We start from the raw sequence: 14,261 nt of genomic DNA, 5'->3' as shown, positions 1-14,261 counted from the left end.
CACTGTGAACCTCCAGGAGGAGAATGTGTTAAACAGTTTCCCAAACTTGTTTTACCATGGAACCCTTTTCTGGAGAGAAACTTTGGGAACCAATGCTCCAGGGTGCATTTTGGAAAATATCGGGTTAAGACAAAATGTTATAAGAATTAACATCTTAGTCTGAATTAGTGTGGAACTGATAAAATCTTCTGTCCACTCTCTTAATTGGACATAACTAGCAGATTCTCTGGAAGCTGCCTAACTCACCATAGCACAGGACTCCTTCCTTCTATAAGCATGTGGAGTACTTGCTGTAGGGGCTTTCCACTGTGGTTGAAATGGGAAGGGAAGGGGTATGAGAACACCAACCTCTCAGGATGGGAACGGGCGGCGCAGCGCTCTTGGACAACGCCCTGTGCGCTGCATGAAGCACAGAAGTCTCAAAGCTCATATGGTGCCTGAGCTGAGAGGCTTACTCACAACACTCTACAGCAAGTCGCAAATTCATAGATCCTTAACATTACACGTGCATTATGAGATTATTCTCCCGAGTGTGTGTGCGTGTGTGCGTGTGCAACTTGCTGTGTCCAACTCTTTGTGACCCCGTGGACTGTAGCCCACCAGACTCCTCTGTTCATGGTACTTTCCAGGCAGGAACACTGGAGTGGGTTGCCGTTTTGGACATCTTCCTGAACCAGGGATCGAACCCACATCTCCTCTGTCTCCTGCCTTGGCAGGCGTATTCTTTACCACTGTGCTACCTGGGAAGCCCTTTATCCTCCCATATGTGGTACTAAAATCATAAGAGTTCCATTAAAATTTTTACTATGAAAAAGGATATATAAACATATGTGTGTGTATACATATATATGCACACACGTACTCACATCTGAAAAACGCACAGAATGTCTGCACAAGCAACATCCAGACCAAGAGTCAGAACACTGCCAGTAGCCTCAGCCCCCCACATGCCCACTCAACCTCCCCAATCACCTCAACTTTGTTACAGTCACTTCCTGCTACTATTTACTGTTTTACTGCTATACAAGTTTCCCTAAACAATATAATTTCAGACCTCATGAATCGACCAGACGCGTGGCTGGCTTCTGTGCTTCAGCACTGTTTGTGAGGTTTGTTCCTGTTGCTCTGAGTACCAGCAGTTCGTTGCTCTCCCTTGCAGCGTGGAGTTATCACAATTTATCCGTCTCTTCTACTGTTGATGGACACTGGGTGGTTTCTATTGTTTTGCTCTCATAAATAACACTGCTGTGGCCATCTCTGCACGTGTATCCAGGGGCAGCTGCGCCCCTGGATTTGGATCCAGGAGTAGAACTTCTGAGCCACAGATCATGATGTAGCCTGGCTTCTGTCAGATGTTACAAAACGGTGTTGTGCGAGGCTGTTCAGTTTTTGGCCCTGTTAGCACTGCCTGAGCCTTCCCACCCCGTCAGGCCTTCTTTGACACATGGGCCTTGTCAGGCTGTTTCAGCTCTGCCTATGTGTGTGTGTAGTAGTAGCAATAGTTCATTGTGATCTTTTGATTTCCCCGATTACAAATGAGGCTAAGCACCTTTTTGTATACTCGCTGTTCACATTTTGCACCATGATGGCAAGTGCCTTTTTTTTTTTTTTTTTACTGAACTGGCAACCCTCTTCTTGCAGATTTGTAGAGATCCTTGGCGCACACCGAGTAATCATTCTTGTTCATCATTCTGTGAACTGCTTTCTCACTCTCTTTGTGCCGTTTTATAGGGAACAGGACTTCCTCACTGTGAAATAGGTGAGGTTAGTCTTTCCTTTATGGTTAGGGCATTTTGAGTCTTATTTGAAAAATCTTTTTTTTCCTGAGGTCATGAAGAAAAATCTTTTATGGTTTAAAAGTGTTAACAGTTTTGCCTTTAATATTTAAGCCTACTCAATCCAAAAATAAGTTTTCTGAACAACATGATGTAGAGTTCAATATAGTCTCCTTTTCCTCTTTCTCTGCCTTTTTCTTTCCATTCTGTATGATGCTTAATAGCCCCACACTACTTATCATCAGTGCCTCTGTAATATATCTATTTGTATTATATTTATATTCAAAATGATTTTATAATATATCAAATATATCCACATGTCTGTGAGTCTTTCATTTCCCCTTCTGTTTCATGGAAATGTAAATTTTTGAAGGAAAGGGGGAGCTAAACATAATTTTGAGACTGCGGGAATCAGTGGTTTCAATGGGGATTTCTCAACCACTGGGCAGGAGTGGGTCTCTGAGAAGCGGGAGAAGAATAAGGAGCTAAGAGATGCTTTCACAAATTAGGAAAGTTACAAAATAAAAGAAGATACTATTCAGCTTTGGCAAGTCTGAAGTGAAATGGGTGCCCACACACTGATCCTGAAAACTAGCTGAAAGAGTTTTGAAATTTGTCAAAATATACTAATAATTTCTACTATTTGATTTACTAATTTCACTCCTGGGCATCTATCCTGAGGAAATACTTAAAAATGCACACAAAAATGGAAAGATAATAAAAGCTCCATTTACTCAGAATTCCACAACGACCCATTAAATTACAGGCTGCATACAGCCCACTGAGCGTCACTTTCCAGATGTGAACCCTTGCTCAAGTGTATCATTTTTTGAAACACTTGTAAGGGGCTTCCCAGGTGGTCCAATGGGTAAGAGCCCCCACTCCCAATACAGAGGGCCTGGGTTCAATCCCTGGTCGGGGAACTAGATATCACAGGCTGCAACTAAGAGCTCGCATGCCGCAACTAAAGATCCTGTGCGCCAGTACAAAGGCCTGGCACAGCCAAATAAATAAATAAAAATAAACATGAAAAACAGCTATACTGAGATACAATTTACATACAGTAAAGTTCAACCCTTAAAAATATCCAATTATAAGGTTTTTATATTTTCAGAGTTGTGCAACCATCACCATAATCTAATTTTGGAGTATTTTCACCCCCCAAAAGAAACTTTGTATCCAACTGATAGATAGACCCATTCCCATGACCCATGGGCCATTCCCAACTTTCAGCCCTAGCTGACGACTAATCTACTGGTGTTTGTCCATGGACCTGCCTATTCCGGACATTTCACAAAAATAGATTCACATCACATAGAGCCTTTTGTAAATAACATTTGGCATAATGTTTTTGAGATTCGTCTATAGTTTAGCATGTCTTCATAATTCAGTGCCCTTGAATGGATGTTCCAGTGCCCACTGCATTGGAAATGCAGGGTCTTAACCACTGGGCCACCGGGGACGTGCCTCATCTGAGTCACCTCACAGGTTGGTATACAGCTGTTCATGCTATTCCCTTTCATTCATTTTAATTTCTGTGAGGTTGGCACTGATGTTCCCTCTTCTTTCCAGTTTTAATGATTTGAGTCCTCTCTTTTTTCTTGGTCTGTTTGCTAAAGCTCTGTCAATTTTCCAATGGATCATGTATCACGTTTATAACTTAAGTAGGATGGGAAGACAGAAAAAGTGAGGGGTGATCCCTAAATGGGAAGTGAGAGAACGCTGTCCCACTCCTCCTAAATGTCAATACGGTTGACTCCACACCTTTCATAACTCTTTCACCATCTCTGCTTGTAGTGGTGGTAAGGTGGAGCTTGGGGATTGAGGAGAATCGAAGGGATCTGGTGCATTGGTCACCACGTGCCAACACTGATGGGCCGTAAGCTGTGGGCAGAGTCACGCCTCTGAGACAGGAGAAACCACGGCTCCACGGCCGCTCGGTCCGACGTCACAACTCACCGGTACTGCTTTTGCCGTGTTTCCAGTTCTTTGCGTCTGTGCTGCTTGAGAACGTGAATTTGGTCATCACAGGCCAACTTCGCTGTGAAGAAAGCGCATGTGTGAAATGAGCCCAGAGAAGGACAGAAATAACATTCAGTTTCCCCAGAAACCTGCTGTGCCAATAGGATACGGTGGACGTTTCACTGGGCCGGTTTCCAGAGTCAGGTGTGAAGAAACTGGCCGCATGCACTTTCTGACTCTCGGAATCCTTGCTCTTGGAAGTCCGCCACCACTTAAGAAGCATGAGTCCCCTGAGACCACCACACTGTGAGAAGTCTAAGCTCTATGGGGAAGCCTAAAAATGAGCTGCTATGTGCAGAGCAAGGACCACGGAGCCCTGGAGCTCTAGCCACGTCCACGTGAGAGAACCATCTTGGAAGTGGATTCTCTAGCCCTCCCCCTCAGTGGCTGCCCACGGCTCACGGAGGAACCACCCAGCTAAGCCTTTCCCAACTTCCTGACCCCTAAGATCATGAGCAAGATAAAAAGGCTACTTAAAGCCACTAAGATGGCTATAGAGAGGTCGGTGAGATATGCTGGGTGGTTGCCAGGTGCCCCTCCAGACCCACCCTTCATCTTGTCCTATCCCTGAGGGTCCCTGATCAGGGCATCAGTGGGCTTCACCCTGGGTCAAGCCACTGGGAAGCCTGGCTAGAGAGTGGAGGGCGTGGGGCAGTGAGGAGAAGACACGTCCTCCCGCGCCTCTCTTCAGCGTCTCCCCAGACTGTCTGCACTTCTGCTGAGGGCTATAGCTCCTCCCAAGGCAGCTCTGGCTGCAGGACTCTCTCCTGAATTGCTCTGGCATTCCCCCCCACCCCCACCCCACTAGGGCTAGCAGCTAATGGCCTTCCACACTGGCCTATGCCTTCTAAATAGCCCAGTTTGAACGTGCCGTATTTTTCTTTTGCTGGAAAGAGATTTGGGGTCTGTGGGAAGAAGGACTGGACTACACAGCTGAGAGCTTGGGTGGCAGGGGGGCAGGAGGAAGCGGAGCTCGCGATTTAAACATCTTGGTAGAAGAGAAGTGCCCTGTCTGCAGCCTTTTCCATGGCGGCCACCAAAAGACAGAATGACTTTTGTGATCTTTTCCCTGCCATGAGGACAGAGGGTAAAAATCCTTCTTGCCCCAATCATGTAGTTCAGAAATGCTCCTGAAATTTTCTTTCTTAAGTTAAATTCCAGGTCAGAAACAACACGATGTGGTCTGAGAGTTTAAGAGCACCAGGCACGGATTTGAATCATGCCAGGAGGCTGGTGAGGGCGTGGGAGGCGCACTGTTCAGAGGGGAAGAGGCCTGGGCTGACCGCATCATCTGCTTCTCTCTCCTCCACCTCCAGCCAAGCCAGCTGCGTGTCTCTTACCAAGAATGGCCTCGTGAGGAAGTGTCAGATTGGGGTCTGCATATTTGAGGGTCTTGCTTAAGAGGGCACATTTTAGGTTCTTCTCTCTTTCAACGAAAAAGTGAGACTTCAGGTTTAATGACTGGTGAACACTGAGCAGGGGTCCTGCCCGTGATTCCTCCGAGCTGGTGCACAGGCGCTCCTGGTCACCCTCTTCCTTTCCCTGGCCCGAGTGGGATCCCTAGGAGCCCAAGCCCCACTGTGACCTCCTAGAGAGGAGAGCCAAGAACTAAACTGGAGAACCGTTCATCCAGGGACACGGCCTAGGGTAATGTGCTACTAGAGCCCCTGGTTACCCTCTGACAAAAGTGGGGGGCTCATAACCTTCCCCTGGCGGACGGTATGGCAGAGAGGGGGCGTGGCTGCATGGAGCTTGGAGCCTGTCACTCCACCCTCTGAGCCCGGGACTCATCAGCACCCAGAGGAGGTCTCATTTCCCGCAGGTGCATCAGGGCACAGAGCAGGTACTCAGCCACAGGAGGCACTGTCATCATTCCCATGGATACAGTTCTTCGGGGATGGAGGGCCTACAAGCCCTCTCACTTCCTGGAAGCGCAGGAGGTGGACGGGGCCTGAGCCGCTCACCTTGTCCGTCTCTCAGGACAATCTCGCCCTCGCCCGATATCCAGCGGTAGCAGGGGAACTCGATGTAATCCCCACAGGGCGTCTTCACTGTGATGTACTTCAGGTACCAGTCGTCGTGGAACCAGTACTTGCGCTTCTCGATTTTGAGCAGTTGGATGTCGCCCAGTTCTTCATCCACTGTTACATCGTAAGAGTCGACCTGAGAAGGAGAAAAGGCAAATCAGAGTCTGGGAGCCCCTGAGCCTTTGTATCATCCTCAGTGCATTTAGCAGAGATGTCTGCTGAAGTCTGCCCTTGGCATGGCTCTGTGCTGTGCCCTGGGTGACAGAGATGGACAAGTCCCCCAACTCTGCCCTCAGGAGATGGAAGTGAGTAAGCGACAGCGCTGCTTGGAGGGAGACCTGCTGTCTTCACAAGGCCCGGGATGGGGGAGGTGGAGGCTCCAGGCAGGAGTGCCCTCCTCCAGGCCAGGCTCAGTGAGGGCCTCTGCAGCTGACCCCACTCACAAGTGCAGCAGGCTGCTGGCCCTGCTACCGCATAGGGTTGGATGAGGCAAACTGGTCCTCGCACACAGGGGCAACTGGCAAAGCGCTCACTGATGCTGCTATCGATTCCACAGGCACTTTGGGAGGAGGGAAGGTTATGACCTGTGTCTCAGTTGCAGACAGTGAGACTCAGTCCCACTTCCACTACTAACCGGCAGAGTTGGACTTCCAGTCCAAGCCTTCCCATATGTCTCTCATTATCAGTGGGGCAGATAACTGGGTGAGAATGAGGAGGCTCGGATGAGAGTGCAGCCACACAGATTCAAGTCGTCCCGGGCCTCTGCAGCTCCCTGAGCCACAGTGATGCCAAGAAAATCAGATCAGTGGTTCCCACTACGTCGGAGGCGTAGTGGTGGGCGGAGGCTGGCCTTGCTGTCCCAGGCCACGTGCAGCACTGCACCCCGGGCTGCTGCCAGGCTCCTGACCCCAGAAGACGAGCTGGCACGGCGGCCTTGCCACTGGAGGCCCTCCTCTCCATATGTGCAGCTGGGAGAGAAGGCTGGGGCTCAAACACTGCATCGGGTGTTCTGAAGACCAGCAGGTTCGGGAAGCCCCAGACTCAATGCCATTTTAGACACTTTCTAAGCCCGATTTCACCCATCTCTGAACTTAAAGAGTTCTCAGTGCAATAGTGAGAGAGGTGGAGAGGATGGGTGTTCATCAGGCACAAGACCCTGTGCATCCCCACTTCCATGCTCGCCCTCCAAACCCCAGGACACCCCTGGGAGGACTTCTTAAGAAGAGTGGGAAGTTGGGTATTTTCAGCAAACCCTCTGGCTCCGAGCACAGGGAGCTCTTTGCGTGTCTGCTGCTGTGGATGCTAGATGCTTATGGTCAGAAAGCGGAAGCCTCTTGCCAGGTCCCTGTGGTCTGGTCCTTTCCTCTCCCTCCTCCCAGCTCCTCTGTTCATCCAGCCCCTCACTGGGACTCCTCTCCCAACCTGGGGCCTGCCACCTTCCCCCCAGGGATGAACAATCTGTAGTACAGACAGCCCCCTCCCTGCCCAAGGCCCCACCGGCCTGGGGGTCACCGTTCTCTGTGAACTCGTCTGTGATTCCCTGCTCTCTCACGAGACACAGTGTGGGACGGGAGGGTTCTTCTGCCTGGAGGGTGGGGCATCCGGCAGAACAGAGAAGCTGGCTCACCTGTCAGGGGCCCACTACATGGGCTGGCTCCTCTTTCGCCAGAGGCTGTTTCTCACTGAGAACCCAGCTGAGGCCGAGTGAGACCTGCGGACGTCCTGCTGCTGGCAGCGCAGACCCCGCAGAGGGAAGTGGATGTGTGGAGTGCGGCGGGGCCTGGGCCCCGGGTGCTGGCGCCGGGGAAGTGGCTTTCCTGCGGCTCCGCAGGGGCGGGGCGGGGGCTGCCGTGTCTGGGGGCCCCTGCAGGAAGGCTGAGGTGCAGGGGGGGAGAGCAGCCACTGACAGGTAGCAAGAGTCATGAGCACCTGAGGTGGACATTCTCAGGGAGGTGGGACGGAGCCCGGGAGCCTCTCCAGAGCGACTCTCAGAGGGAGGGCCAGACGTCCAGCTGTGGGCAGTGACTGATAAAGGAGGCACGAAGCAGCTTCTTTGAGGGCAGGGAGAGCAGGGTCACCCTGTCTATGCGCAGCCACAGGAGAATGGGCCCTTCCGGTCCCCTGGCCCCGCTGGCCCCTACAGCTACCTGGCGGAAGGCCCTGGAGCTTCACCTGGCATGGAATCTGTGGACAGGCTTACAGGACTCGATATGCTCTCTGACGGGGAGGGGGCAGGACAGGCCTGTGCGCCTGGCTGGCCCCTGGCTGGCCCCTGGCTGGCCCTGGCTTTGGAGCAGTGCCTCAGGAGGTGAATGAGGGTCGGAGGAGTTCAGCCCTCACTCGGGCTGTCTAGGGACAAAGTCTGCTGACTGGAAACTGGTTTCTGAGGGAGTTCCTGCTGGAGAGTCACAGAGGATAGAGGGGGCCTCCGGGGAGATCTCAGGGTCCCTTGCACCAAACAGAAAGTCAGGTCTTAGGAGGGCGCAAAGAGCTGGAGGTGTAAATTCCTTCCTCCCTCCTCTCCCTGGGCCGGGGTGTTGGATGGATGCTACGTTTGTTGACTCATTTGCCTTGACTCATTAAATCACATGTCCATTCCGCACAGTCCACAGTGCCAACAGTGGTTGGCATGACACACAGTAAATACAGACCGTGTGTGTGGCCAAGCAGATGATTATCTCATTTTACAGCTGGAAACTGAGGCTCAGAGAGGTCAGACAGCTACCATGCTAGTAAGTAACTGGTGGCCCCATGATTAGAGCCCATACCTGTGTGATGGCCCAGTCTGGGTTCCTCTCACTTCTCCCGATGATCGCATCGTGGGAAAAGCCTTGGTCTGGGAGCCAGGTGACCTGGCTTTGAGCCCGGGTTCAAGCCCGCTATGGAGTATGAAGGTGATGTGGAGTGGGGTGGAGGACATGGAAGAGCTTCCTACGAGATGGCATTTGAGGCAGCTCTTAGGACTTGGTAAGATTTTGGAGGTGAGCTGAGTGGAGAAGGGGAATGAGCAGGGCACTCTGACTGTGGAGAAAGGAGGTGAGGAATTCACACGTGGGAGGGGGAGTCTGGTGCATGGAGTTCCTGGGGCGGAAGTGGTGGGTGCCGCAGTCAGGCACTGGAGAGAGACATGGAGGCAGGGAAGCCTGACACTCACTAGCCTCCTTTCTCAGAAGGGCCAGCTTGCAGATTTCATCCAGTTGCTCTCAACTCAACACTGGACACACAGCTCTAAGGCTTTGGAATATTTCAGCAAAGGTTTAGTTGGTCACTTTTTGTTTTGATCTTTATATCGGCATTTAAAGAAAGGTTCCATTTGTCTCTGCCCCAGATTCCTGCCACAGCAAGGACAGAAAGTCATGATGTGGTCCAGCCTGGATTGCCTGATGTGGAGGGGCTAACGAGGGGCTGATGGGGGGTGGGAAGGGAGAGGAGGGGGCTGTGGAGCAGAGAAAGAGAGGGGGGGAGGGTGGATAAGGGAGAGGCCAGGGCAGAGAGGAAGAGAAGGGGCAGTGGTTAGGGAGATTAAAGCAGCACAGAATTGGGGAGCTGGGGGAATCTAGGAGACAGCAGGAGGGAGAAGCTGAAGCAGAAAAGACGACAGATGCCGGGCACTGGGGAACTGTGAGGAGGACGGAGCAGAGGAAGGATGAGAAGAGGCAGGACGCAGGGAATGGATGGCGCAGAGAGGGCGGGCGAGAGATGCACAGGATCAGAGGGAAATACTTTCTCTTCAGATTTCCCAGGCAAGAACACTGGAGGGGCTGCCATTTCCTTCTCCAGGGGCTCTCCCCCACCTCTCCCCCGGGGACTGAACCCGAGTCTCCTGAATTGCAGGCAGATTCTTTACCGTCTGAGCCAACAGGGAAGCTCTTATTCTTCAGTAATATGGTCTTTCTGGGAAGGCAGTATTCCACAATATATTCTTTATGAACATACTGTAAGAATATTCACCAAAAATATTTAAGAAGTAAAGCTGTAAGACTTGTTTACACTTACTGAATACGTTCAAGGAGATATACTGAACAGCACCTATGGCCTTTTGCTTTCCTAAAAGTGCTGCCAGGGAATGAAAAAGGCTCAGGTCAAGATTTCCCAGAGGTCTTCGGATCTGTGAAAGTCATCCCACCTGGACTTGAATTACTTTAAATGGACAGAGTCAAAGAAACACCTACTTGCTAAATTTGCCTTGACAGGAGAATCTCACCTGTGAAGGACTCTGATTCCCACTCCAGTCCTGAATCACCCTGCAGAACTCTGATGAGAATAACGAGTGATTTGTGACTGAATTTATTGCAGGGGAAAAAAGCAGTCCTGTTCATTACAGGGACTGAATTTTGAGTGAGGGGAGTGCGGTGTTGACCTGACATGACCTGGAAATGTCTGAACTGGTTGCCTGGAAAAAGTCTTTATTGTTGTTACCATTATTGTCATTATCTATAATGACTGTAATGCTTTTCAGGTTAAATGAGATAGCATTATCTTCTCCACAACTATTTCCTCTAAGATTTCTCCCTCACCTTTACCTCAAAGGGACAGATTGCCCTTAAAGAGACATTGGCTGGAGAATGAGGAAGTAGCTCTGGGCTGTGCAAGACCCAGTGTGGAGTAACTTTGCATCAACGGGAACTTTCTCAAAAGCTGATTTTTTTTCAAAGAGCCTTTGGAGACAGCAAGTCCCCTGCAGTGCCTCTCTCACCCCAATGGGAATGTGATATGCAAACCTCTCCTGAAATTTGCTTCTGGGACTCTCACCGAGATGTTTAATCACAATGTCATTTGAATGGATTCTCAGGGTGGGGAAATAATGAACAGAGGGATGCTTTCTTCTCTCTTCCAACCCCGTGTTACGGTCACAGCCTTATCTCCCCTCTGAGAAGGCACACCCAGGCGCCCCACGCTGAACAGCACGAACACACTGATGGGTAGTGTATGAAGGAGAATGGATGCCCTGAAGACAGACTAGAAAGGTCAAGCAGTCTGCACCCTGTCATCCTCGCTTGTTGGTGGAATCCACAAGATAATGGAAAGAAATGATGGTGCTTCAGAAATAGCTGAGGTCATCATCACCGCAAATGGGTGACCCATTAGCCCTCCTGCACCACCATCCTCTAGGCCTGGTTGGGGAAACCAAACAACATGAGGTAGTTTGTATACTCAATGCCTAACTCTTCCAGAAGGGTACTCTCTAGCCGCATAAGTATACTGAACTTGGCTAAGTGTCAGTTGGACGTATAGAGCGAGGTTCTGAGGCTCCTGGGTAGGAATCAAGCCCATTCTGAGTTTCCAGTCTGGAAAAGGAGAGGACTATTCCTGCTGACTTTAGGCTCTGCAGACCTAAACCATGCTTCATGAATATTACCCAAGAAGTGTTTGGTTGAACCATATGAAATTGCCAGTTTTATTTGTCAAAAATAGTCAACTATGAGTAATTCCTTTTGGTTCGACAAAATAATGAAGAGGTAAAAAGACAGCTTTATGAAATCTAAATCTTTATGGTCCATTTCAGACACTGGGAGTGGCAGAAGGGAACAGATATTTTCCGGGTGTCTGTAGTGTGTTGGGACTATCACCGCATTTAATGAGCACTAAGTAAAGGTCATTTCACAAACCCAGTGGCCTGGGCACCAAACACCTGCTGAGGACCTCTGCTCACAGAGGACGCTGCAGGCTAGAACGCCCTCCCAGATCAGCGCGGGGAATCCACTTCTGAATGAAACCCCACTGCAGCGCGCGGCGCCGCAGACTAGAGGTGCAGTCAGCGCAGGGTCCCTTTGCTGCCTGTACTCCCAGGGCACCAGGGCCTCTGGTGAGGTGGGGAAAGGGGAAGCCCTCCTCCCTTTTCCTCCTCTGAACACTCACAGCCTGGGGGTAAGTGTTCCCCCGTGTACACTCTACTGGAAGCCAGTGAAGACGCCCAGGTTTGCAGAAGTCTTCTCCTGGTCTCGGTCTCTCGTTCCTTCGCTCCGCATCCCTCTGGGAATGTAAGCTGCCCCGGTGTGGAGACATCAGCTAGTGCCACACTGAGCCACCGGCTGGGACTCCTAGACCAACTCGAAGCCAGGACTCCTAGACTCGCACTTCACGTTTAGGGAAACTGACGCCCGGGATGGGGGCGGAGCGAGCTAGCGATCTGGCCCTGGTGGAACTCAGGTCTCTGGATCCCTAGCCCTCCTCATTCTCCCCACTGCTGAGGTGCCATCTATGGCGTCCCACGAAGTGGGCGCAAGTAATGGTCACAGCACTTGCCCAGGTAAGGATTCTCTTAGAGCCCCTCGCTCCCAACCTTGGGTCCCAGCCACCCCGACGGGTCCCGGACGCGCCCGCACCCCGCCCCGCGGCAGCCCCAGCCCTTCCCGGCCGCGCGCCCTCACCGCGCCGCGCTCGAAGTCGTTGTAGAAGGGCTTGTCCAGCAGGTGCTTCTCGCTGCAGCCCGCGGAGCCCACGAGGCTCAGGTAGATGTAGTCGTCGGTGCCCGCGAACCACTGGCTGCCGGTGGCCACGGTGACGGTGTAGGAGGGCATGGCAACGGGCAGCGGGGGCCGCGGGGCGCGGGCGCAGCCAGCACGGGAAGCCTCGGCGCGCCTCAGCACTTCTCCCGCCGGCGCGCCGCAGCTTCCTCACTCCCAGCGCCCGGGGTCCCCGCCGCCCCTGCCCCGGGCCCGCCCCGCCCCGCCCCGGGGCCACCTCCAGCAGCTCTGACCCCGCCCAAACCCGCCCCGCCCCGCCCCGAACCCGCCCTCCCGCAGCTCCGACCCCGCCCCGGACCCGCCCAACCCCGCCCCCGGACCCGGACCCGCCCTCCAGCAGCTCTGAGCCCGCCCCGGGCCCGCCAATCCCCGCCCCCCCTGACCCGCCCCCAGCAGCTCTGGCCCGTCCGGACTCACCTAGGGCACCGTGAGCGTCACCCGTTCCTGAACCTCCTGTCCTCGGCTTGGCGTGTGTTTTAGCAGCCAGGAGACTGGGGCCACCTCAGCGGCCACCCCTCCTCGCTCTCTTTGTCCCTCCGTTCACTCACTCAGTTTCTCCGTCATTGTTTCCACTCTTCGCCCTTCCCTCCTGCCTCGGCCTCCCTCAGTCCCGAGTTCCTGTGAGGCATTAGGGCTGGGCTCCAGGGACCCCTGCTCTCACTGAGGCCCCGGGGGAGTGGGGGGCCGCGCGACTGGGGCAGTTCTGTGACTGTTGAGAGCAGGGGTCCTCTGGGAGTCTAGGGCGGGCAGAGGAGCCCATGTGGGGCGTCAGCAAAGCTTTTCAGGGGTGACACCTCAGTTGGCACTTTGGGACTTCCGTGGGCATGGGCGTGGGCATGGGCTTCCTCCACAGCCTTGGCGGAATGTCACAATAGGCCCGGTGTAGGTGGGCACTGAGGGGAGTCAGGTGCCAGCCACCCTCAGGCCTCGAGATGGTCATTGTGTAGTGGGAGGCAGGGCAGCCAGAGATGGAGGGAGGCCAGGACAGGAAAACCGGAATCCGGACACCTAGGAGGGTGGATGGAGGGGGCTAGTCCTCGGAAGGGTGGCAGAAACTCGGGGGCAGGGAGGCTGGGCGTGCAATGGGACTTGTTAGGAGATGGTTCGGGAGTGGAAGAGTGGCCGGAAGTCTAGGGAAGATGATGTGGCCTCCACAGCAAGGGTGTTCCAGGAGTTAGAGCTGGTTTTGGAAAACCCGCTGCCTGGCAGAGTTTTACTTATTCATTTATCTATTTTAATTATTTTTAAATCGTTTTTGTAACTGATGATGGGCAGAGGCCCGGAGGGGATGGTAGTAAAAGGCTTTGTGTGTTACTGGGAAACTTCCTACAGTGGTCAGCTTTCTAACTGCTGGGTCCTGATCTCGGAAGTCTTCTGTGTTCCCCTATGCCTCCCCCATACCCAACTGCAAAACTGACTGTGGTGTGCATTCAGTGATGAGTTGAGCTAAATTTGAAAATAAATTCACTCCACCGGAGGTGATGGGTCCCTCAAGTGGCCTGTTTTACACAGTCACTTTTGGGGACAGGCACAGCGGCAGGCTAAAGGTGGATTTCTCATTTCTGGGAGCTGAGACTGCCTGGTGGCAAGCTCTGCTTCCTCCTCTGCCTGGTAGGACCACCACGCTGGGCAGAGGGAGAGAGTGAGCACCTGCCGTTCTCTACAGGTGGGATGAGGGCAGAATTCAGTAGGACTGGCTTTATTTATCAGAGGACAAATACCAGACGGATTCTCTGGGAATCGAATCATAGGACATGGAAGACTGGCCACAGTTGAGATAGGGTGGATGGTGATAGCACAAAAGTGGGACCCAGCCCGTGCCAGCCGAAACATGTGCTCCAGGGATCTCTGGAGAAGATATGCAGGGTGGCTATGGGAATGTTCTTCAAATCTAAGAATAAAATGGCCATTATTTTTTTAGAAAAAGGAAATACAATATGTTTTCTGATGAAAGTAATGAACTATGTTTG

The 14,261-nt window shown here is 52.4% G+C and overlaps 1 protein-coding gene across 1 annotated transcript in view; it reads right to left on the bottom strand.

The window, feature by feature from the left end:
• Positions 1-12,423, bottom strand: part of ALOX5 (arachidonate 5-lipoxygenase) — a 49,755-nt gene extending 37,332 nt beyond the window's left edge. Inside the window, exons 1-3 of the mRNA XM_040242818.1 lie at positions 12,196-12,423; positions 5,762-5,960; positions 3,735-3,816 (exon numbers count right to left, since the gene is read on the bottom strand). Coding sequence (XP_040098752.1) covers positions 3,735-3,816; positions 5,762-5,960; positions 12,196-12,345 — 431 coding nt within the window. The 5' untranslated portion in view covers positions 12,346-12,423. The remainder of the gene's footprint in view (positions 1-3,734; positions 3,817-5,761; positions 5,961-12,195) is intronic.
• Between the last annotated feature and the right edge of the window lie 1,838 nt (positions 12,424-14,261).

Source organism: Oryx dammah, unplaced genomic scaffold (assembly GCF_014754425.2).
Source record: "Oryx dammah isolate SB20612 unplaced genomic scaffold, SCBI_Odam_1.1 HiC_scaffold_6, whole genome shotgun sequence".
In the NCBI taxonomy this organism is placed as follows: Eukaryota; Metazoa; Chordata; class Mammalia; order Artiodactyla; family Bovidae; genus Oryx; species Oryx dammah.
Note: the sequence above shows the minus strand (reverse complement) of the source record. Positions and strands in the feature narration are given on the sequence as shown.